This window comes from Odocoileus virginianus, chromosome 3 (genome assembly GCF_023699985.2).
Source record: "Odocoileus virginianus isolate 20LAN1187 ecotype Illinois chromosome 3, Ovbor_1.2, whole genome shotgun sequence".
NCBI classification, from domain to species: Eukaryota; Metazoa; Chordata; class Mammalia; order Artiodactyla; family Cervidae; genus Odocoileus; species Odocoileus virginianus.
In genome coordinates, this window is record NC_069676.1 from 11,063,589 (window position 1) to 11,086,210 (window position 22,622).

The 22,622-nt window shown below is 42.6% G+C and overlaps 1 protein-coding gene across 1 annotated transcript in view; it reads right to left on the reverse strand.

Annotated features, from left to right (window-relative positions):
* Positions 1 to 3,868: 3,868 nt before the first annotated feature.
* Positions 3,869 to 22,622, reverse strand: part of LOC110147425 (mucin-16-like) — a 47,473-nt gene continuing 28,719 nt past the window's right edge. The window contains exons 21-32 of the mRNA XM_070463757.1: positions 22,192 to 22,313; positions 22,023 to 22,090; positions 21,692 to 21,864; positions 19,453 to 19,583; positions 18,021 to 18,088; positions 16,868 to 17,016; positions 13,979 to 14,142; positions 12,953 to 13,020; positions 11,311 to 11,477; positions 8,404 to 8,445; positions 8,104 to 8,183; positions 3,869 to 5,215 (exon numbers count right to left, since the gene is read on the reverse strand). Coding sequence (XP_070319858.1) covers positions 5,108 to 5,215; positions 8,104 to 8,183; positions 8,404 to 8,445; positions 11,311 to 11,477; positions 12,953 to 13,020; positions 13,979 to 14,142; positions 16,868 to 17,016; positions 18,021 to 18,088; positions 19,453 to 19,583; positions 21,692 to 21,864; positions 22,023 to 22,090; positions 22,192 to 22,313 — 1,340 coding nt within the window. The 3' untranslated portion in view covers positions 3,869 to 5,107. The remainder of the gene's footprint in view (positions 5,216 to 8,103; positions 8,184 to 8,403; positions 8,446 to 11,310; positions 11,478 to 12,952; positions 13,021 to 13,978; positions 14,143 to 16,867; positions 17,017 to 18,020; positions 18,089 to 19,452; positions 19,584 to 21,691; positions 21,865 to 22,022; positions 22,091 to 22,191; positions 22,314 to 22,622) is intronic.

Here is a 22,622-nt window from a genome sequence, read left to right on the forward strand (position 1 = left end):
CTATTATAAACAGTGCTGCGATGAACATTGGGGTGCACGTGTCTCTTTCAGATCTGGATTCCTCGGTGTGTATGCCCAGAAGTGGGATTGCTGGGTCATATGGCAGTTCTATTTCCAGTTTTTAAAGAAATCTCCACACTGTTCTCCATAGCGGCTGTACTAGTTTGCATTCCCACCAACAGTGTAAGAGGGTTCCCCTTTCTCCACACCCTCTCCAGCATTTATTGCTTGTAGACTTTTGGATAGCAGCCATCCTGACTGGCGTGTAATGGTACCTCATTGTGGTTTTGATTTGCATTTCTCTGATAATGAGTGATGTTGAGCATCTTTTCATGTGTTTGTTAGCCATCTGTATGTCGTCTTTGGAGAAATGTCCGTTTAGTTCTTTGGCCCATTTTTTGATTGGGTCATTTATTTTTCTGGAGTTGAGCTGCAGGAGTTGCTTGTATATTTTTGAGATTAATCCTTTGTCTGTTGCTTCGTTTGCTATTATTTTCTCCCACACTGAGGGCTGTCTTTTCACCTTGCTTATAGTTTCCTTTGCTGTGCAAAAGCTTTTAAGTTTCATTAGGTCCCATTTGTTTATTTTTGTTTTTATTTCCAGTATTCTGGGAGGTGGGTCATAGAGGATCCTGCTGTGATTTATGTCGGAGAGTGTTTTGTCTATGTTCTCCTCTAGGAGTTTTATAGTTTCTGGTCTTACATTTAGATCTTTAATCCATTTTGAGTTTATTTTTGTGTATGGTGTTAGAAAGTGTTCTAGTTTCATTCTTTTACAAGTGGTTGACCAGTTTTCCCAGCACCACTTGTTAAAGAGGTTGTCTTTTTTCCATTGTCTATTCTTGCCTCCTTTGTTGAAGATAAGGTGTCCATAGGTTCATGGATTTATCTCTGGGCTTTCTACTCTGTTCCATTGATCTATATTTGTCTTTGTGCCAGTACCATACTGTCTTGATGACTGTGGCTTTGTAGTATAGTCTGAAGTCAGGCAGGTTGATTCCAGCAGTTCCATTCTTCTTTTCTCAAGATTGCTTTGGCTATTCGAGGTTTTTTGTATTTCCATACAAATTGTGAAATTATTTGTTCTAGTTCTGTGAAAAATACCGTTGGTAGTTTGATAGGGACTGCATTGAATCTATAGATTGCTTTGGGTAGCATAGTCATTTTGACAATATTGATTCTTCCAATCCATGAACACGGTATATTTCTCCATCTGTTTGTGTCCTCTTTGATTTCTTTCATCAGTGTTTTATAGTTTTCTATGTATAGGTCTTTTGTTTCTTTAGGTAGATATACTCCTAAGTATTTTATTCTCTTTGTTGCAATGGTGAATGGTACTGCTTCCTTAATTTCTCTTTCTGTTTTCTCATTGTTAGTGTATAGGAATGCAAGGGATTTCTGTGTGTTAATTTTATATCTTGCAACTTTACTATATTTGTTGATTAGCTCTAGTAATTTTCTGGTAGAGTCTTTAGGGTTTTCTATGTAAAGGATTATGTCATCTGCAAACAGCAAGAGTTTCACTTTTTCTTTTCCTATCTGGATTCCTTTTACTTCTTTTTCTGCTCTGATTTCTGTGGCCAAAACTTCCAAAACTATGTTGAATAGTAGTGGTGAGAGTGGGCATCCTTGCCTTGTTCCTGATTTTAGGGGAAATGCTTTCAATTTTTCACCATTGAGGGTAATGTCAAGCCTCTTTCTTAAACTATATCACTGGAGTGTGAGTTTCTAGTAGTTAGTTTTATACACGAGTATTGGGGTGATATAATTCTGCAAGATTGCAGCCATGAAAAGATGCTTACTCCTTGGAAGGAAAGTTATGACCAACCTAGATAGCATATTAAAAAGCAGAGACATTACTTTGCCAACAAAGGTCCATTTCGTCAAGGCTATGGTTTTTCCCCTGGTCATGTATGGATGTGAGAGTTGGACTGTGAAGAAAGCTGAGCGCCAAAGAATTGATGCTTTTGAACTGTGGTGTTAGAGAAGACTCTTGAGAGTCCCTTGGACTGCAAGGAGATCCAACCAGTCCATCCTAAAGGAGATCAGTCCTGGGTGTTCATTGAAAGGACTGATGCTGAAGCTGAAACTCCAATACTTTGGCCACCTCATGCGAAGAGTTGACTCATTGGAAAGACCCTGATGCTGGGAGGGATTGGGGGCAGGAGGAGAATGGGACGACAGAGGATGAGATGGCTGGATGGCATCACCGACTCGATGGAGATGAGTTTGAGTAAACTCCAGGAGTTGGTGATGGACAGGGAGGCCTGGCGTGCTGCGATCCATGGGGTCGCAAAGAGTCGGACACGACTGAGCGACTGAACTGAACTGAACTGAATTCTGCAAGTCATCTTTCAACAGTAGTTGTTCAGTTCCTCAGTCATGTCCAATTCTTTGTGACTGTAGCCCACTAGGCTCCTCTGTCCTTGGAATTTCCTAGGCAAGAATGCCGGAGCGTGTTGCTACTTCTTCCTCCAGGGGATCTTCCCGACCCAGTGATCAAACCTGTGTATCCTGTGTATCCGTGTATTGGCAGGTGTATTCTTTACCACTGGGCCACAAGGGAAGCCAGTCAACAGTAGTACATAGGATTAAAAGGTAGTGCTTTTCCTTTGAATCAGTTAATATTTTCTCTCTCCATTTGGAAGTCTATTGGATCCAAGGGTGAATTGAAATGTATATCTGATGTGTGTGTAGTCAGATTTCATTTTTTATAATTTTATTCTGTATTAAGCAATTGGAAAATGTGGTCATTTGTTGGGATTTTCCTACTGGATATCTGGATTCTGGACAATTCCTGGATGTCTTTATAGTCTGTTTTCTGTGTTTTATCTTTAATAACAAAGCTCCTTTTTTGGGACTTTCATGTGAATAATTGTTTTTATATTTGGACCTTTGCTTGTTGTCCTTCCTCTGACTGGTATTTGGTGAATAGATTTTGAGAAGAGAGACCTGTGATGTGACAGATATCTGATCCTCTGTGTAATGTTAGAAACAAAATTTTCTAGCATCCATCCCATTTATGGTTCCATGGTAGAATCCACTGATAGCCTTACTTGCATGGGATTTGGAAAGCAGGAACAAACAAGGCATTATTCAGAGTTTGGAGGCGCCATGCATGAAGAGAGAAGCCCATATATGTGCTTCTCTTGTGGCTCAGCTGGTAAAGAGTCCTCCCGCAATGCAGGAGACCTGGGTTCAATCCCTGGGTTGGGAAGATCCCCTGGAGAAGGGAACGGCTACCCACTCCAGTATTCTGGCCTGGAGAATACAGTCCATGGGGTTGCAAACAGTCAGACACAATGGAGTGACTTTCACTTAAGGATACCATCTTTCACCCCATCATTTTGGATTCTTTGACTTTCCAATCAAGAGTGCCTCAAAACCACCACCAGTGTTTGTTTTCCATTTTTGTAGAGCTGTAGGTTTCCACTGATGTCTTCCCAAGATCCACATCAAAGATCCATCAGAGTTGGGATTTTTCTGTCAGGCCTTTTGTGTCCACCAAAAAGCTACTTTGGATTTTACTGTTTGGGCGTATTGTCTGATTCCCCTCTTCTCTAGCTTATATCCATTTAAAGTCTAAAGTGTTTAACAAACACCTTATGCTGTTAATGGTGCTAGCGAGTGTGTTTTTCCTGATTCACCATGACACCTACAGTGATGCAGTAAAAAAACAAGGGAGTTTGTTTCTCTACTGCATTGTACACTGGCTGCCTTCACCTGATCTTTTATTCATTTCTGAAAATAAACTCCTTCCTTGTGTTGGTGTGTCCTATTCTTGTAGTTGATTATAATCTCTCAATATGTTTTAAATTATGTTTGTATGTAAGAAGTATGCGAGTTTTTTTTTTTGCCACAGGAATGCTTTGGTAGTTGTTTCATAGAAACATTTTATTAACTATTCTCTAAACCATCACGTGCTAACAAACACTGTGTTTTTCATTTCTTGAGAGGATATATGAAAATGACCCATTATAATTATTAATTTTCAGGTAAACTTTGTAATTTTCTTCCTTTGTTCATTATATTTTATGAGTCAAGATTATGTGCCTATGAATCCAGGTGTTTTTTCTGCCAGGAAATTTTTCTTTTCTTTTTTTTTTTTGGTTTTAATTTTGGTCATGTAGCTAATTTCTTAATTGTTCTTAATACCCAGAAGTTAAATCATGTGGGGCTTTTTGTTTGTTTGTTTTTTTGGCTGTTCTGTATAGCATGCAGGATCTTAGTTCCTGGACCAGGGATTGAACCTGGGCCTTCTGCACTGGGAGCATGGAGTCCTAGTCACTGGACCACCAGGCAGGTCTGGGATTTACAGTTTCTGAGAGTGAGGTATTAAACAGTAACAGAGCATCTACAGTATTAGCATCATGCCTGGGATGCTTCGAGCTGCGTGATGGGGAGTCTCTGCTTTAACCATTCAGTTAGATTCAGTGCAGGAAAAAATGAAAAAAGGGACTGTCTTTATTTTTTCTCTCAGATCTTTCCCCTGAGTTTTATTCATCTTTAAATCCAAAGTAGACTCTATCTCTCTAGAGTTTGCTGCCACTCTGAGATTCAGTCTTCCCAGATACCAAGTCCCAGGACTGACTGCAGAATCGTGGCTGACCCACTAACTCCTCTTAGTCTATTTCCTATCTTGGAGGACCTGTGATGAAAGAGAGGAGTCAGTGAACATCCTGGTGAATCTGAACATCAGAGAATAAAGTAGTTCACAAGGAACTTGAGACTGCCAGGGCTTCGGGGAAGCGGGTGAGAACATGGAAGAACAGTGATGGGGTGATGGCTGCCCAGGAGTCAAGGAGAGAGGTGTTCAGGGGGTGACTCGGAAGGTAAACCTCACTTAAGTGGGATGTCGATTTTGTTCGTTAGCCACGTCTGTGCCTATCTCACCAGTCCTGGGGTCCCCGAGGGTGTGAGACCATCAGACAGAAGTTGCAGCTGCCTTCAGGACAACGAAGGGGAGACCTCTTCTCTCAGTCCACTGTGAACCAGGTAGGGGCCAGGCCAAGACAGGCCTGGAGCTTGTGTCCGACCAACGTGGTTTATTTCTGTTCCAGCCAACCTCCTTTGGAAACTGTCTGGGAAAAGGGGACTTGGGCAGGTGTCACTGCAGCTTCCTCAGGTCCAGGTGTGGCAGGTAATGGCCCATGCTGTTGGGCTGGTGTTGCTGAACCTCATAGTCTGCCTCCTTCTTCCGCCGGTGGACAGTGACCTGCGAGGGTGAACAGAGGGCTCAGAATGGACCAGTCATCTACCCAAGTATTCGAGGCTACAGGTGAAGAAGATGGCCACAGCCACAGAGACCTGCTGTTGCTATGTGTCTCTCTTCCTGTTTTCTCTTAATTTTCTCTCAGCCTCTCCTTTCCCCCTCTTTCACCTCTTTTTCTTCTTTCTTCCCTTTAACTCTCCATTTTTTTCCTACCATTTTCTCTCTGATAGCTCCTTCACTTTTTACCTTTTAAAAAAATTTGGTTTTTTGTTTCTTTTTTCTGATATCCCCTTCATATCTTGTCTCCTTCCCCTCACCCCAGCTTAATTGATATACAGTAAACTGCATATATTTATTTTTTCAAAATGTTTAAAGTTTATCAGAATTAGACATCTTTCAAAGAATGAGTATGTAGTGTTTTTATTTGTTTTTTGTTTTGCCATTTACTTGAAATGTGACCAGTAGTGTGCACGGTGGGTTTATTAGCTTTCAGCATCTGCTTGTAAACTTGGAATCAAACAACAGAAAGAATATATATTCCAAGTTATATATATACATTTTAAATTATTGGATCATGGTGGTCTAGCTGCTAAGTCGTGTCTGACTCTTGCTACCCCAGGCACTGTAGCCTGCCAGACTCCTTTGTCCGTGGTATTCTCCAGGCAAGACTACTGGAGTGGGTTGCCATTTCCTTCTCCAGGGGATCTTCCTGACCCAGGGATCGAACCTCAGTCTCCTGCATTGCAGGCAGACTCCTTACTGACTGAGCTACAAGGGAAGCCTCTATTGGACCATAATTGTTAACAAATACTGGTTGACTATATATTAGTTATTTTATCCATCAGTTTTAGTAATATTAATATGTCTTTAAACATTTCCTCTACCTTTTTTCATACTCTGATCATTAGTAATATGTGACAGTACTTTAAAAAATTATTTATTTATGGCTGTGTTTGTTCTTTGTTGCTGTGCATGGGGTTTCTCTAGTTGCGGTGAGTGAGAGTTAGGGCTGCTCTCTAATTGTAGTGCATGGGCTTCTCATTGCGGTGGCTTCTCGTTGTAGCTCTTGAGCTCTAGAGCACAGACTGTGTAGCTGTGGTCCATGGGCTTAGTTGCTCTGTGGTGTGTGGGATCTTCCCTGATCAGGGGTTGGACCCATGTCCCCTGCCTTGGCAGGTGGATTCTTAACCACTGGACCACCAGGGAAAGTCCTGCAGCATTGCTCGTTTAATCAACTCACTTTACTAAAGAAAATAAAAATGCTAAATATTTTAGCTTTTGAACAAAATCATGTAAGCTTTTACATTATTATGAAAAATTGTATTATTCAATATTTTCTATTATTGTAAAGATTATACAGACTTCAGCTTCTAATAATACATCACCAAGTAAGTTGGACTAAATTTCTTATAAAGATAGCTAGAAAACTTAAGACAGAATGAAAAAATACCTATTTGAAACCTTTGGAGAACAAATAATGTTACTAGACTGGGATATATAAGATGATGGAGACCCTGAGAAGGACCCTATTCTTAGGTAAACTGCATACATTTAAAGTGAATGATTTGATAAGTTTGGATTATAAACTTATTGAACCATCCCTGTAATCAAAATAAGGAATGCTCATTATTCCCCCAGTTTCCCTCATGTTCTTTTGTAATTCTTCCTCCCTTGCTATTTATAAACACATTCTTATTCCCAGACAACCACTGTTCTGACTTCTATCCTCAGAGATTAATTAGTATTTTCCAGAGTTTTTTTATAAATGGAATCCTACAATAAGTATTCTTTTTCATCTAACTTCTTTCATTCAGCATATTCAAATCCAAATTATTTTGAGATTTATCATTGTATATGTTAATAATCCAGTATTATTGCTAAATAGTATTGAATTCTGTGAATATACCACACTTTGTTTACCCATTCACCTGTTGATGGACTTCTTGGTTTGTCTTTTAGTTTTTGGCTAGTGCAAATATTATTATGAACATTTGTGTACCAGTCTTTGTATAGATATGCATTTTAATTTCTCTTAAACAAATTCCTAGGAGGGAATGGTTGCACAGATATATGTAACTTTGAAAATTTATTTTTAATTGAAGTATAGTTGACTTATAATGTGTTTTTTTCTGCTGTACAGCAAAGTCCCTTAGTTATACACATATATACATATATATATACTTTAAAAATATTCTTTTCTATATTATGGTTTATCAGGATACTGGGTAAAGTTCCCTGGTTAAACAGTAGGATTTTTATCCATTCTATATGTAGCACTGTGTGACTACTAACCCCAATGTGACATTTACTTATTTTTACTGTAATTGATCTACAGTGTTATGTTAGTTTCAGGCATTCGGCAAAGTGAATCAACTATATGTGTACATATATCCACTCTTTTTTAGATTTCCTTCCCATTTAGTGGAGAAGGGAAAGGCAACCCACTCCAGTATTCTTGCCTGGAGAATTCCATGGACAGAGGAGCTTGGCGGGGCTACAGTCCATGGGGTCACATAGAGTGGGACGTGACTGAAGCGACTAACACTTTCACTTTCCCATTTAGGTCACCACAGAGCACCCAATGTAACTTTTAAAGATGCACCCAAAGTATTTTTCACCAGCACTATAGGAGAGTTCCAGTTGCTTCATATCTTCACTGACACTTGTTATCGTCATTTTGATTTTAACCATTCTCATGCATAGTGGTATCTCATTATAACTTTCATTTACATTTCCCCAATGACAAATGTTGTTAAGAAAAGGAAAAGGCAAACCCCTCACAGACTAGGAGAAAATATCTGCAAAACACATCCCCAGCAGAGGACATGTCCTTATAATATATAAAAAGCTCTTACAACCTGATAGTAAGATGACAGCACCTCCTTGCTTACCAGGAAAAAGCTGATCAGGACCATGATGAGCAACAGGAGTCCCGCCAGGCAGATGAGGATGATGGCCCAGAAGGGGAGGTCTGGGGAGACAAGTCCTGGTGTGAGATATCATCTATCATTCCTCCAGGGCCCCTGCTTCCCCCTGACACCCACTGACCCCAACTGTGCCTTAGAAATCCCAGTCTTGGGTTGACCAACTTTCATCTTCATCCAATACCCTGGGTATGTGGTTCTTTTCAATGAGGCAGAGAACCAGAATATTCCCTCTCCACCCTACGCTACAGCAGCTTTGAGACTTACCAGAATTCTCAGTCACGACATCATTTCTGTTGGGAGAATACCCTGAAAGTGAATGAAATGGAGAACACGTGTGAGTGTGTTTTACTTTTTTAAATAAAACTTTTCAAATATACAGACAAATAGAACCACGTCATAAACATTCATCATCTAGAAGTAACAATATTTATTTCACCCAGTTAAAACAATATTATTTGTTGTTTATTCACTAAGTCGTGTCGGACTCTTTGTGACCCCATGGACTGTAGCCCGCCAGGCTCCTATGGACAGAGAAGCCTGGTGGGCTACAGCCTGTGGGATTTTCTAGGCAAGAATACTGGAGTGGGTTGCCATTTCCTTCTCCAGGGGATCTTCCCCACCCAGGGATTGAACCTGAGTCTCTTCCATTGGCAGACAGATTCTTTACCACTAAGCTACCAAGGAAGCCCCAAACAATATCATACCTAGTGTATAACTATTTGGCTTCCCAGGTGACACTAGCGGTAAAGAACCTGCTTGCTAATGCAGGAAATGGAAGTGATGGGGGTTTGATTCCTGGGTCAGGAAGGTCTCCTGGAGATGGGTATGACAACCCACTCCAGTATTCTTGCCTGGAGAATCCCATGGACAGAGGAGCCTGGGGGGCTATGATCCACAGAGTCACAGAGTCGGACATGACTGAAATGACTTAATATGCATGCACATGTGTATAACTTAATAACACTTGCCACACTTGTTTCATCCCATAATTCCATTGAAATATTAAAGTCATGTAGACATAATAATGTTTCACCCCATTGTAGTTTGCATCACTGGAAAATGAGGATACTTTACTGCATAATAACAAAGCCACAATCACACTACAAGAGTATGATATTTCAAATCATAACCCTGGGAATGGACGGATGACTGGTGATGGACTGAACTATCTTATGCTAGTGGAGGGGAGAATGGGTCATAGAAGTTGACAAGACCATGGGATCTCTTTAAATTTATAAATTCCTACTCAAAAGCCCTCTGCCTATGAACACATTCACTCCCTTTTCCCTTTACTGAGTTTTTTTTAATACTTATTTTCCAGGATTCACCTAGACTGTAATTTCCTTGGAAGCCTCCTAATTACCACTCCTAAGTGTGAATTTGTTCACATCAAATAATTCATTGTTTTCAACTGCCTATTCTTTTTTTTTTTTCAGTTTTATTTATTTATTTTACTTTACAATATTGTAATGGTCTTTGCCATACACTGACATGAATCTGCCATGGGTGTACATGTGTTCCCCATCCTGAACCCCACTCCCACCTCCCTCCCCATCCCATCCCTCTGGGTCATCCCAGTGCTCCAGCCCCGAGCACCCTGTATCATGCATCGAACTTGGACTGGCGATTTGTTTCACATATGATAATTTACATGTTTCAATGCCATTCTCCCATATCATCCTACCCTCGCCTTCTCCCACAGAGTCCAAAAGACTGTTCTATACATCTGTGTCTCTTTTGCTGTCTCGCATACAGGGTTATCATTACCATCTTTCTAAATTCCATATATATGTGTTAGTATACTGGATTGGTGTTTTTTCTCTGGCTTACTTTACTCTGTATAATAGGCTCCAGTTTCATCCACCTAATTAGAACTGATTCAAATGTATTCTTTTTAATGGCTGAGTAATATTCCATTGTGTATATGTACCACAGCTTCCTTATCCATTCGTCTGCTGATGGGCATCTAGGTTGCTTCCATGTCCTGGCTATTATAAATAGTGCTGTGATGAACATTGGGGTACACGCATCTCTTTCAATTCTGGTTTCCTTGGTGTATATGCCCAGCAGTGGGATTGCTGGGTCATATGTCAACTGCCTATTCTTGTTATTTCCAACTGCAACATAAACTATATGAGAACTGATGAGCATTGATTGGGGGAGGGTTGTAGGCCCCCTTTGCTTGTTCAACCTCTCTCTAGCCAAAATCTTTTTTCCTTTTTAATTTTATTTACTTCTGATTTTAATTGGAGTATTCTTTTTTTTAAATTGGAGTAAAATTGCTTTACAATGTTGTATTAGTTTCTGCCTTACAATGAAATGAATCAACCATAAATGTATGTATCCGGCCCCCTCCCGCTTGCCTCTTCCTTCCCATCTCTCCTCCCCAGGCAAATTCTTAAGATGTGCTGCGTGATATAAGCAGCAACAAGTGTCTTTTTAAATTAAAATTAATTTTAATGAAGTACAGTTTAAAAAAATCTGGTACTCTGTACTATTAAAATTCAGTAATCATAAAAGCCAGTCACAATAAGTGAAAGTGAAAGTCACTCAGTCGGGTCTGACTCTTTGTGACTCCATGGCCTATATCGTTCATGGAATTCTCCCGGCCAGAATACGGGAGAGGGTAGCCTTTCCCTTCTCCAAGGGATCTTCCCAACCCAGGGACTGAACCCAGGTCTGCATTGCAGGCGGATTCTTTACCAGCTGAGCCACCAGGAAGTTCAAGAATACTGGAGTGGGTAGTCTACCCTACCCCTTCTCCAGCAGATCTTCCTGACCTGGGAATCAAACTGGGGTCTTCTGCGTTGCGGGCAGATTCTTTACCAACTGAACTATCAGGGAAGTCCTCAGTCACAATAACCATACTTCAAATATACTCAGGAGTCTCATGTGATGTATGCTCTGGGCAGCACAGATATAGGACACTTCCATCATTAAGAAACTTCTGCTGCATTATGCTGTCTAGGAGAGATGGCAAGTGTCTCCTGAGTCCCACTGGGTTATCGTTTCTTCTCCCTCAGTGATGGGTAAAGTCTGGGAGACTGTGCCACCTCTGCCAGCCTGGGAGGGTTCAACGCTGACTCATCCTCAGGTCTCCAGAGTCCCAGGAAAGCCCCATGTAGGAAATTGGAAGCCCTCACTCCTGCCCCAATGATCAGGGAGTCTTACCATCCACAAGGAGACTGTTCCTGTCCAGGGTGAAATTCTGCAGCTGAGTACCATTCTTGGTCAGACGCAGGAATTCCTCATAGATGACAACTTGGTATGGACTCCGAGTCAGAAGCGTGAAATAACACTGAGCGTTTACCCCAGTGTGGTTGCTTGGAGGGACAGACCTGGAAGGACACCAGGGATGAACAAGGTATCTGCAGTTCTACCCCAATTCTAGGTTCTCTGCTGGTCCTGTCCAGGAGAACTTTCTGCAATGATGTAAACATTTGTGTATCTGCAGTATCCAGTGCAGTCATTATTTGCCCCTTGTTACCGAGCACTTAAAATATGGCTAGTGTGGGACTTCCCTGATGGTCCAGTGGCTAAGACTCTGTGCTCCCAGTGCAGGGGGCCTGAGTTCAATCCCCGGTCAGGGAATCAGATCCCATAAGTCACAACTCAGAGTCTGCATGCCACAACTAAAACAGATTCCGCATGCTGCAATTAAGACACGGCAGTGGCTGAGACGGTAAAGAATCTGCCTGCAATGTGGGAGACTCAGGTTCAACCCCTGGGTTGGGAAGATACCCTGGAGAAGGGAACGGCAACCCACTCTAGTATTCTTGCCTGGAGAATTCCATGGACAGTCAAATAATAAATATTAAAAAAAAAAGGGTTAATCTGCATATTATGAAAGCAAACCAGAAAGAAAAATCAAATTTGCCTCAAAAAGAAACATGACTAGTGTTAAGTGAGAAACTGAATGTCTCGTTTTATTTAATTGGATTAATTTATAAATAAATAAGCACAAGGAGAACGTTTTGAAATGCTGGAGTAAGGACTCCCAAAAATCTGTAAAAACAATGAGAACACTGGTAAACATGGACCAAATCAACTTTTTCGGAAGTCTAGAAATGAACCAAAGGCTGGCAACAAGCCAAGCAGCATTCAGGTAAGAAAAAAAATGTTTGTATCTTGGTAAATGGAGTCAACTTTATGGCATTATAGCTTGCACAGTTCTCATTCCACTCTCACAAAGGACTCAGTAACTGTGAAAACTGTAAGGTTAGAACCAGTTGACTCATTAGCGTGGGTCCTCTTCATTCTTCCCTCATCCCCATCCCCTAGCAAACAATTTCCTTTCTCCCTATGGGGATTTACTCTTCTGGAAAATAGGCATTCCATTTATATGAAATGTGTATAAATAGAATCACACATTGTGTGGTCTTTTGTGACTGATCTCTTTCATTAGAATAGTGTACTTAAGAGGGAGGTGATATAGGTATAATTATGACTGATTTGCATTGTTATAGGGCAGAAAACTGAAAGCATTAGTCACTCAGTCATGTCCAACTTTTTGCAACACCATGGACTGTAGCTCACCACGCTCCTCTGCCCATGGGATTTCCCAGGGAAGAATGCTGGAGCGGGTTGCCGTTTCCTCCTCCGGAGATCGAACCGGTGTCTCCTACAGCTCCTGCAGTGGTAGGCAGATTCTTGGCCACTGAGCCACCCGGGAAGCCCCAGTGTTTGGGTAACAGCTCTGTATTCCTAGGGCTCTCTTCCACAACAGCTGGGAACCGAGAGACTACAGCCTTGGGGACACTTTTAAAGGACAGTACGAGCCTCCAAAGTGGTCAGGTCCTGAGCTGCAACTCACCTGAATGCTGAAACTTCACAGTCAGAAAAATGAGTCTTGATGCTGCTGTTTCGGAAGAGCTGGTTGAGCTGAAAGATAGGGCAACATTTCCTAGGTCAGAATCCATGACTCGGTGGCACTGGAGAGTGCCAATTAGCCAATGAGTACACTGCCCCATTTATTTATTTATTTTTCTGTCGGTCAAATGGTAAAGAATCCCCACTCCCACTGCAGAGGGCACGGGTTCAATCCCTGGTCAGGGAACAAAGATCTTGCATGCTGCAGAGTGCAACCGAGAAAACAAAAAAGAAAAGAAAAACCAGCCCAGGTAGGTACACCAAAGCATGCCCTGTTCTAGGATATTACTTGGGTTAGTAATCGAACCCTTCTATGGCTGTCTCTTCATTTGTAAAATGCGAATAAGAATCTGTCTTTATGAACTATTAAAAAAGAAGTCACCTTCTGGATAACCAACAAGGATCTACTGCATAGCACAGGGAACTGTACATAATATTTTATAATAACCTACAATTGAAGATAATCTGAAGAAGGATATAGATAAATATATATATATATATATATATATATATATATATATATGAATTGCTATGCTGTACATCTGGAACTAACCCAATATTGTAAATCAACTATACTTCAATTAAAAAAAAATGTCCAGGGGACTTCCCCTGGTGGTCCAGTGGTTAAGAATTGCCTTCCAATGTGGGGGATACAGTTTTGATCCCTGGATGGGGAACTAAGATCCCATATGCTGCAGGGCAACAAAACCCACAGGCTGCAACCGCTGAGCCCATGCACTCTGGAGCCCATGTGCCACAACTGCAGAAGTCTGTGCGCTGCAACGAAGATCCAGCACCACCAAAATAAAATAATACAAAATAAGTAAAATTTAAAAGTGTCCAGACGCTAAACTGAGAAAAAAAAAAGGTAAATGTGCACACTAAAAAAAACAGGTCACTCTCTGCCTATTCAGTGTCTGTAGATCAGTCTCTGCAGAGGAACAGAGTGGGCACAGAAGCCCATTCTTACCGCATCTTCAATATTTCTCTTGTTTCTCTGGTATTTGGGAGTGTCTGGCTGTTTCATGTCCTGAGAATAGAATAGGTTGGTGACAGTGAAATTTAGCTGGACTTTCTGGAAACTGGGGCTGATCACTGGTTGGTCTGTTGGTGGGTGAACTGATGGCTCCGCATCTAGAATAAAAGGAAAGTGAAAGTTCCCATCAGGGGAAGTTTTCAACAAAGATGTCATTAGAGTCAGTCTACTTATTCCTGGCACTGTGGACTGAGCTGGGTTTTTAAAAGTGGGTTACAGGGACTTCTCTGGTCCCCCAGTGGTTAAAGATCTGCTGCAATGCAGGGGATAGGGATTTGACCCCTGGTCTGGGAACTAAGATCTCACATACCGTGGGGCAACTAAGCCCACTTGATGCAAAAGAAAAGCAAGTATGCTGCAACTAGAGAAAGACTGTGTGTGCAATGAAGAAGACCCAGGGCAGAAGACCCCCCAAAAAGTAAGCTACAATCAAAAAGAATGAAATGATACCGTTTGCAGCAACATGGATGGACATAGAGATTATCATACTAAATGAAGTAAGTCAGAAAAAGAAAAATGCCATATGATATTACTTATATGTGGAATCTAAAATATGATATAAATCAACATATCTGTTAAACAGAATCAGACTCACAGACATAGAAAATAGACTAGTAGCTGCCAAGGGGGAAAGAAGATAGAGGGAGGGAGGGAATGGAAGTTTGGGATTAGCAGAGGCAAGCTATTATATATAAAGTGGATAAACCACAAGGTCCTACTGTATAACACAGGGAACTATTAATATATTCAATGGTCTGTGACAGACTCTAATGGAAAAGAATATGAAAAAGAAAAATACATATGTGTGTATGTTCTTGTTTAATTGCTGTGTCATGTCTGATTCTTTTGCGACACCATGGACTGCAGCATTCCAGGCTCCTCTGTCCATGGGATATCCCAGGCAGGAATGCTGGAGTGGGTTTTCATTTCCTTCTCCAGGGGATCTTCCTAACCTAGGGATCAAACCTGTGTCTCCTGCATTGGCAAGCAGATTATTTACCACTGAGCCACCTGGAAAGTCCATATATATGTATAATTGAATTGTTTGACTAGATTGAAGAGGGTAACACAACATTGTAAATCAACTGCACTTCAAGGAAATTTTTAAAAAAATTGGCTACTGAAGACCATCTGTCCACCTTGAATTCATTCATCTGTCTGCCTGTCCAGCTGTCCACTAAGCATTGTGAGCCGTTCACTAGGTTGTGGGGAAGAGGAGATTGGATTTCTTTGGGGCAGTCGGCAGGTGCTGACCATTCCAGTGGGCATCCATCATCTTTACTGATCTAGGTCCCTAATGTGTCTTTCTCCCCCTCCCCAGTCATTGTCCTGGTAGAGGACAATCACCAGAGGATGAGATTTCTAAAGTAGAACTCTGAGTGTGCCATATTCCTCCCCAAACCATTCCAGTGCCCAGGAAAGTCTCTGCCCACATCTTTAGCCACAGTTGTCACCCATCTTATGTCAAGGTGTATGCTCCAGCCACACCAAACTCCTAATAGCCCCCTTCAATGACATGCTCTATCTTCTAGGTTATAGACACATGTGGCTCAACTCCCTATCTCTTCCCTTCAGCTAAGTCCTAGTCTCCTTCAGATCTGTTTCTTCATCACTTCCTCTAGAAAACTTTCCAAGAGAGAGCAGTGTAATCCCTCTTTGGAATTCCCACAGACTTTCAAAATTCCTCTGTCATAGCAGCAATCACACTGTATCATCAGTGCCTATTTATTTTCAAGGCATAAACATTTTATGAATAAATGAATGAATCAACCAATGTATGCTTTTAACTTCAGCCTAAGAAGGAAACCCAGGATCCTTCCCATTCTGGATTAGAAAAACTGACATGTAAAATAACCATTTTGCTGGTTGCAATCACTGGATTTTCTCTTCCTGTCTCCTGTTGGATGAGATTGCTTTGAATCATCAGCATGGGCTTCTAGAAAGCCTCTCCTTTTCCCTCTGTAGCCTCTATCCATGTCGCTCATACCCAGAAGCCCTATCCTTCATAAAACCATCTTTTGGACTTCCCTCATGGTTCAGTGGTTAAGATTCTGCCTGCCAATGCAGGGACCCCCTGGTCTGGGAAGATCCCACTTGCCATGGGGCAACTAAGCCCACACACACATCACAACTACTGAGCCCATGCTCTGGAGCCTGACAGCTACAACGACTGAAGTCCAAGTGCCTAGAGCATGTGCTTCATGACAAGAGAAGCCACCACAATGAGAAGCCTGAACATTGCCACTAGACAGTAGCCCCCACTCGCTGCAACTAGAGAAAGCCCACTTAGCAATGAAGACCCAGAGCAGCCAAAAATAAATAAAATTTTTAAAAAGACAAGTACGGATAGAAGAATTGGACCATAAAGAAGGCTGAGCACCAAAGAATTGATGCTTTCGAACTGTGGTGCTGGAGAAGACTCTTGAGAGTCCCTGGACAGCAAGGAAATCAAACCAGTCAACCCTAAAGGAAATCAACCCTGAATATTCACTGGAAGGACTGATGCTGAAGCTGAAGCTCCAATACTTTGGCCACCTGACGTGAAGAGCAGACTCATTGTAAGAGACCCTGATGCTGGGAAAGATTGAGGGCAAGAGGAGAAGGGGGCAACAGAGGATGAGATGGTTGGATGGCATCACTGACTCAATGGACATGAGTTTGAGCAAACTCCGGGAGATGGTGAAGGATAGGGAAGCCTGGCATGCTGCCGTTTATGGGATCATAAAGAGTCAGTTGGACATGACTTAGTGACTAAACAACAACAAAAGAATTTTTTAAAAACACCTTTTCCAGCACGAACGTATCCCCAACTCTATGTCCCACCTGTCACGTGCACATCTGTGAGCTGGTAGGTGGCACCCAGCCAGTGGGATGAGGTGTTCAGGGTCTTGTCTAGAAATACTTGCTTCACCATGCTGGAGTCCACACTGGAGGAGAACCGGGCCTTGATGGTGACCGATATGGGATCCAACCTGGGAACAGAGACCATGGGATCTCAGCCAGCACCCAACACCAGCAGTGTGTCCTGAGTTCCTGCTTTGTAGAGTCAAAGACCTAAGGGTAAGCACCTCAGTATCTGACTGCCTTCTTGCTCTAGGCAAGAGAAGAGACCCTGACCAAAAAGGGAAAAGCTTCTAGGAGTTAGGAAGAGAAGCAATAACAGTAACAATAATGAATGTCTATTGTGGACCTCTAAGAAGTGACTTCAACAGTCCTTCCCTATCACTCTGGTAGAAGCTATAATTACAATCTGTTGTTTAGTCACTAAGTCCTGTCCAACTCTTTGTGACCCCGTGGACTGCAGCCCAATAGGCTCCTCTGTGGGATATTCCAGGCAAGAATACTGGAATGGGTTGCCATTTCCTTCTCCAGGGACTCTTCCTGACTCAGAGATTGAACCCAAGTCTCCTGCACAGCAGGTGGATTCTTTACCACTGAGTCACCAGGGAAGCCTATTTTATAATTATCCCCATGTTAAACACAAGGGAACCGAAATTACTAACTTTCAAAGTCAGGAGCATGTTCCATGATCCTCCCTGTCTCTAGTATAGATGTCCTAGGCTTCTACTCATCCTTCAGAGATGTGGGTTCAAACCCAGGTTCTGTGCCTCAGTTTTCCCATGTGAACGTGGGGGGTGCACATATTGCATCTCTCATGTGAGAATGTTATGAAAATGACATGAGATAATCATGCATGAAAGTACTCAACAGGAAGCCTGGCCATGGTAAATATTATTAAATTACTATTAGCAGAAAGTTGTATTTCCCAAGAAGGGGGTGGGTGCAGGGAGATGGTGGGTCCATGAGGGTAACCCTTTTCCTGTTCCCCCAAAGACCTATGGAAGGAGACGGCAGGATTAGCTGTCAGGGATGTGGGGAAGCATGGACACCAGGTCAATGACTTCCAGTCCAGGGATGTGCCAACCAGTGCTCAGAGCTGCCATCTCAGCCAAGGCTTCCAGTCTCCTCAACTTACGTCAAGTTGGTGACCAGGCAGTAGAGGAATACGTCTTGTAGCTGGCTGCTTCTGTAGAGTTTGGTGACCTAGAATAAAGGGGAGGGAGGCTGGGTGAGATGGAGGTCTCTTAGCTGGAGGGGGCCACTGGAGCCAGAGAGGAACAAACATAGGTCTTGAAGCAAGGGAGACCTGAGTTCTGATCCTGGTTCTGTCCTTAACTCCACTGTGTGCCCTTAGGCACAATGTGCCCTTTTCTGAGCCTCAGTTTTCCCATTTGAAAAGTGGGAGGCAGCTAGGGTGCCAACTCTGGAATCTGTAATAACCTAGGACATGTAGGTAAAGGGAAGAGTTGAAACAATTGCTTAATAGATGCAGGGCAGGACTTCTCTGGTGGTACAGTGGATAAGAATTCACCTGCCAATGCAAGGGATATGGATTCGATCCCCAGTTAGGGAAGATTCCACACGCTGCAACTAAGACTACGCCATAACTACTGAACCTGTGCTCCGGAGCCCAGGAGCCACAACTACTGAAGCCTGTACACCGAGAGCCTGTGCTCCACAACAAGAGAAGCCACCGCAATGAGAAGCCCGTGCACCATGACAGAGTAACCCCCGCTTGCCGCAACTAGAGAAAGTGCGAGTGCAGCAATGAAGACCTAGCACAACCAAAAAAAAAAAATATATATATATATAATAATAAAAATGGAAGGGGAATAGCTTAGAAAAATAGATGCATTTCCATACAAATTGTGAAATTATTTGTTCTAGTTCTGTGAAAAATACTGTTGGTAGTTTGATAGGGATTGCATTGAATCTATAGATTGCTTTGGGTAGTATAGCCATTTTGACAATATTGATTCTTCCAATCCATGAACATGGTATATTTCTCCATCTGTTTGTGTCCTCTTTGATTTCTTTCATCAGTGTTTTATAGTTTTCTATGTATAGGTCTTTTGTTTCTTTAGGTAGATATACTCCTAAGTATTTTATTCTTTTTGTTGCAAAAGTGAATGGTATTGTATCCTTAATTTCTCTTTCTGTTTTCTCATTGTTAGTGTATAGGAATGCAAGAGATTTCTGTGTGTTGATTTTATATCCTGCAACTTTCAAGAGAACAGCACTGAAACATGTATATTATCTAGGGTGAAACAGATCACCAGCCCAGGTTGGGTGCCTGAGACAAGTGCTCGGGCCTGGTGCACTGGGAAGACCCAGAGGGATCGGGTGGAGAGGGAGGTGGGAGGAGGGACCGGGATGGGGAATACATGTAAATCCATGGCTAATTCATTTCAATGTATAACAAAAACTACTGTAATGATGTAAAGTAATTAGCCTCCAACTAATAAAAATAAATGGAAAAAAAAAAGAAAAATAGATGCATGTCAGACTGAGGAATGAGAGGGGCACTCAGGGTAAGGAGAGATGGCAGGGGCGAGAAAGACCCCCACCTTGTCGTTGACGTCCCACAGCAGGGCGATGGATTCTGGTGACGTGGGGTCTGGGTTGCTGAGATTCCAGTTGATGATGTGGAAATTTAGCTGGTATTCCCTCTGGATAGATAAACTCTGGGGTGCATAGCCTGGAGCCACAGAGAGGAAGAAAAGACAGACAGAGACTCAGATTTTAGCATAGGGACATGGTGGCCCAGGGGACACCCTACCTACCATCATAATCAAAATCAGGCCCATGTATTGGAGACTTTAGGGGCTCTTGAATGGAAAATCACTCCACAGAGGAGGAAAACTGGAATTTTATAAGAAATCTGAGCTGAGCTTTTCTGCTTGAGCTTATGCAGTTCCTGCTTCCTGGAATGCTCTTCCACCCTCCTCTTTTCCAGGAAAACTCCTATTCCTACCTCAGGAGCCCACTGAGATGGAGCTCAATAAGAGCAGGCACTCATCTGTCTTGTTCTTGTCATGTCCAGTGCCTAGTATAGTTTCAGGCACATAATATCCTCCTCCAGGAAGCACTCCTTGACTTGCCCTGCCTCTGCGCTCCCATGGCACCCTGTTAATAATAGTGTCTCTGCATTTTCTGTGTCCCTAAGTAGTATTTTTTTAAGTTTATTTTATTGAAGTTGACTTAACAATATTGTGTTCATTTCTACTGTGCATGAACAATGCGTGCTCAGTCGTCTCAATTGTGTCTGACTTTTTGCGACCCTGTGAACTGTAGCCCACCAGGCTCCTCTGTCCATGGGATTCTCCAAGGCAAGAATACTGGGTTGCCATGCCCTTCTCGGGAGGATTCCTGACCCAGGGCTCGAACCCAGGTCTCCCACATTGCAGGCAGATTCTTTACTGCTGAGCACCAGGGAAGCCCAATTTCTACTGTAGAGCACAGTAATTCAGTTATATCTATATCTTTCATATTCTTTCCATTATGGTTTATCCCAGGATATTGAATATAGTTCCCTGTGGTAAAAACTAGGACCTTGTTGTTCACCCATTCTGTATACGATAGTTTGCATCTGCTAACCAAACTCCCACTGGATCTCTACCCCATTCTCCTCCCTCCTGGAAGCCACAAGTCTGTTCTCTGTGAGTCTGTTTCTGTTTCATAGATAGTTTCATTTGTGTCCTATTTTAGATTTCACATATAAGTTATATCATATGGTATTTGCCTTTGTCTTTCTGGCTTACTTTACTTGTGTCCCTAAGTAGTCTTTAATTCCCTTGATTATGACTTTTTCAGGAATAAAACTTGTGTATTCTATCTCCATGCCCAGAATATGGCTTCGTACAGAATGGTCACGCATATGAGTTTGTTGAATGAATGAATGTGAATTGCAATGGATCCCCAAATATTAGGGCTGAGATACTCAACTTTCATTTGTTCACTCATTCATTGGGTATTACAGTGTACCAACATATTAAGAACAGGATCCAGTGCCATGCTAAACAAACACTAATTCTGTAGAGTTGGACCATTAAATAATTGCTGTGAAGTGTGATAAGCTTTGGGCTTCCCAGGTGGTGCTAGTCAAAGAACCCGCCTGCCAATGCATAAGAGACCTGGGTTCAATCCCTGAGTCGGGAAGATCCCCTGGAGGAGTTCATGGCAACCCACTCCAGTATTCTTGCCAGGAGAATCCCATGGATAGAGGAGCCTGGCAGGCTACAGTCCATAGAGTCGCAAAGAGTCAGACATGACTGAAGCAACTTAGCACGCACGCATGTGATAAGTGCTGGTCTGGTGCTCAGCTAGGAACAATGGGACCATGTTCAGCAGGGCTTCTCATCCTCAGAACTATTGAAATTTGAGGCTGTATAATTCTTGGTGGTGAGGGTCTCCTGTGGATTGAAGGGTATTGGTTACATTTTTGGCCTTTATCCACTAGACGTCAGGAGCACCCTCCCCTACTGTGATAATCAAAAATGTCGCCAGACACTGCTGAGTATCTCTCAGTGAGGCAGAAATCACCCCCCGGTGAGAACCACCCCATGGAAGAACCTTGCATTGAACTTCAGTCCCAAGAGATCCCATGGGTTAGACATTTTGGTTTTGAATGAAAATTCATTGACATTCATTTGGTCAAAGAATTCCATGCTATTTTCCTGACCAACCCCATGGAGGTTTGGAAGGTGCTCCCCAGATAGAACTTGGGCTGACTTGTTCAAGAGGAAATAAAATAGAACAGGGACAAGTAATGATCGCTGTTAATCCAAGTTCAGCATAAACACTCGCCATTGATGAAGAGGCTGTCCTTGACCAGAGTGTAGAAGCCCAGCTGGGTGACACCATGGGTCAGTTGGCTCAGCTCCCAGTAAAGCTGCTCTATGTCCAGCCTGTGGCTCATGGGGTCAGGGTGGTAGGTGCAGACAACATCCACGCTGGTGGTTGCACCATCCTTCTCAGGTCTAGGGAGAGAGAGAGTGGGAACTCAAGAGAGAGGTCTTGAAACCACTGGACGTGGGGCCAAGAAGAGGGAGAAGCAAATGAGAGGTCAGTGGGAAGACAGAAATGGGTGGACACCAGAAGTGGTCTTTACTGGCAAATGCTCAGAAAAAGGTCTTACTTGAGGGAGATCAGTCTGCAAGCTGAGTAGAAGGGGCCCAGACTGCTCTTCTGGAACAAGGATCCAAGCTGGGGAGGTAGGAGAAAGATGATGAGCAGAAAGGTCAGGCACTGGGGCAGAGGATACACGGGAATGATTCCACCAGTAGTTGCTGGGACCAGCACCTCACCAGGCGATGCAGGATCATCTTGGTGGAGTTGAACATGGCGGAGCCATTGCTCATGTCTGCTGAGTATGGAAGGTTGGAGATGGTGAAGTTAAGTGTGAGGGTCTTCAGGTTATATCCCATAGCTGCAATAAGACAGGGGGATAGATGGTTATCACTGAGAGCTGACCTAGAATCACATCAGAGTTCCATATTCATTGTAATTGGTTGTCTTCCAGTAGCACTACCACCCACCAAGTCAAAACCAGTGTTATCTGTTCAGCGCCTCCTCCCTCATCTCCAGTTAATACCAGTTGTACTTGCAGAATGCTTCCTACATACATCCCCTCTCTCCATCCCTGTCGCAGTGCAGGTCTTATCTTCTCTGACCTGGACTGACACCCCAGCAGCCTCACTGGATGCCCTTACTAAGGGATGTTCTCTACACTGAAAAC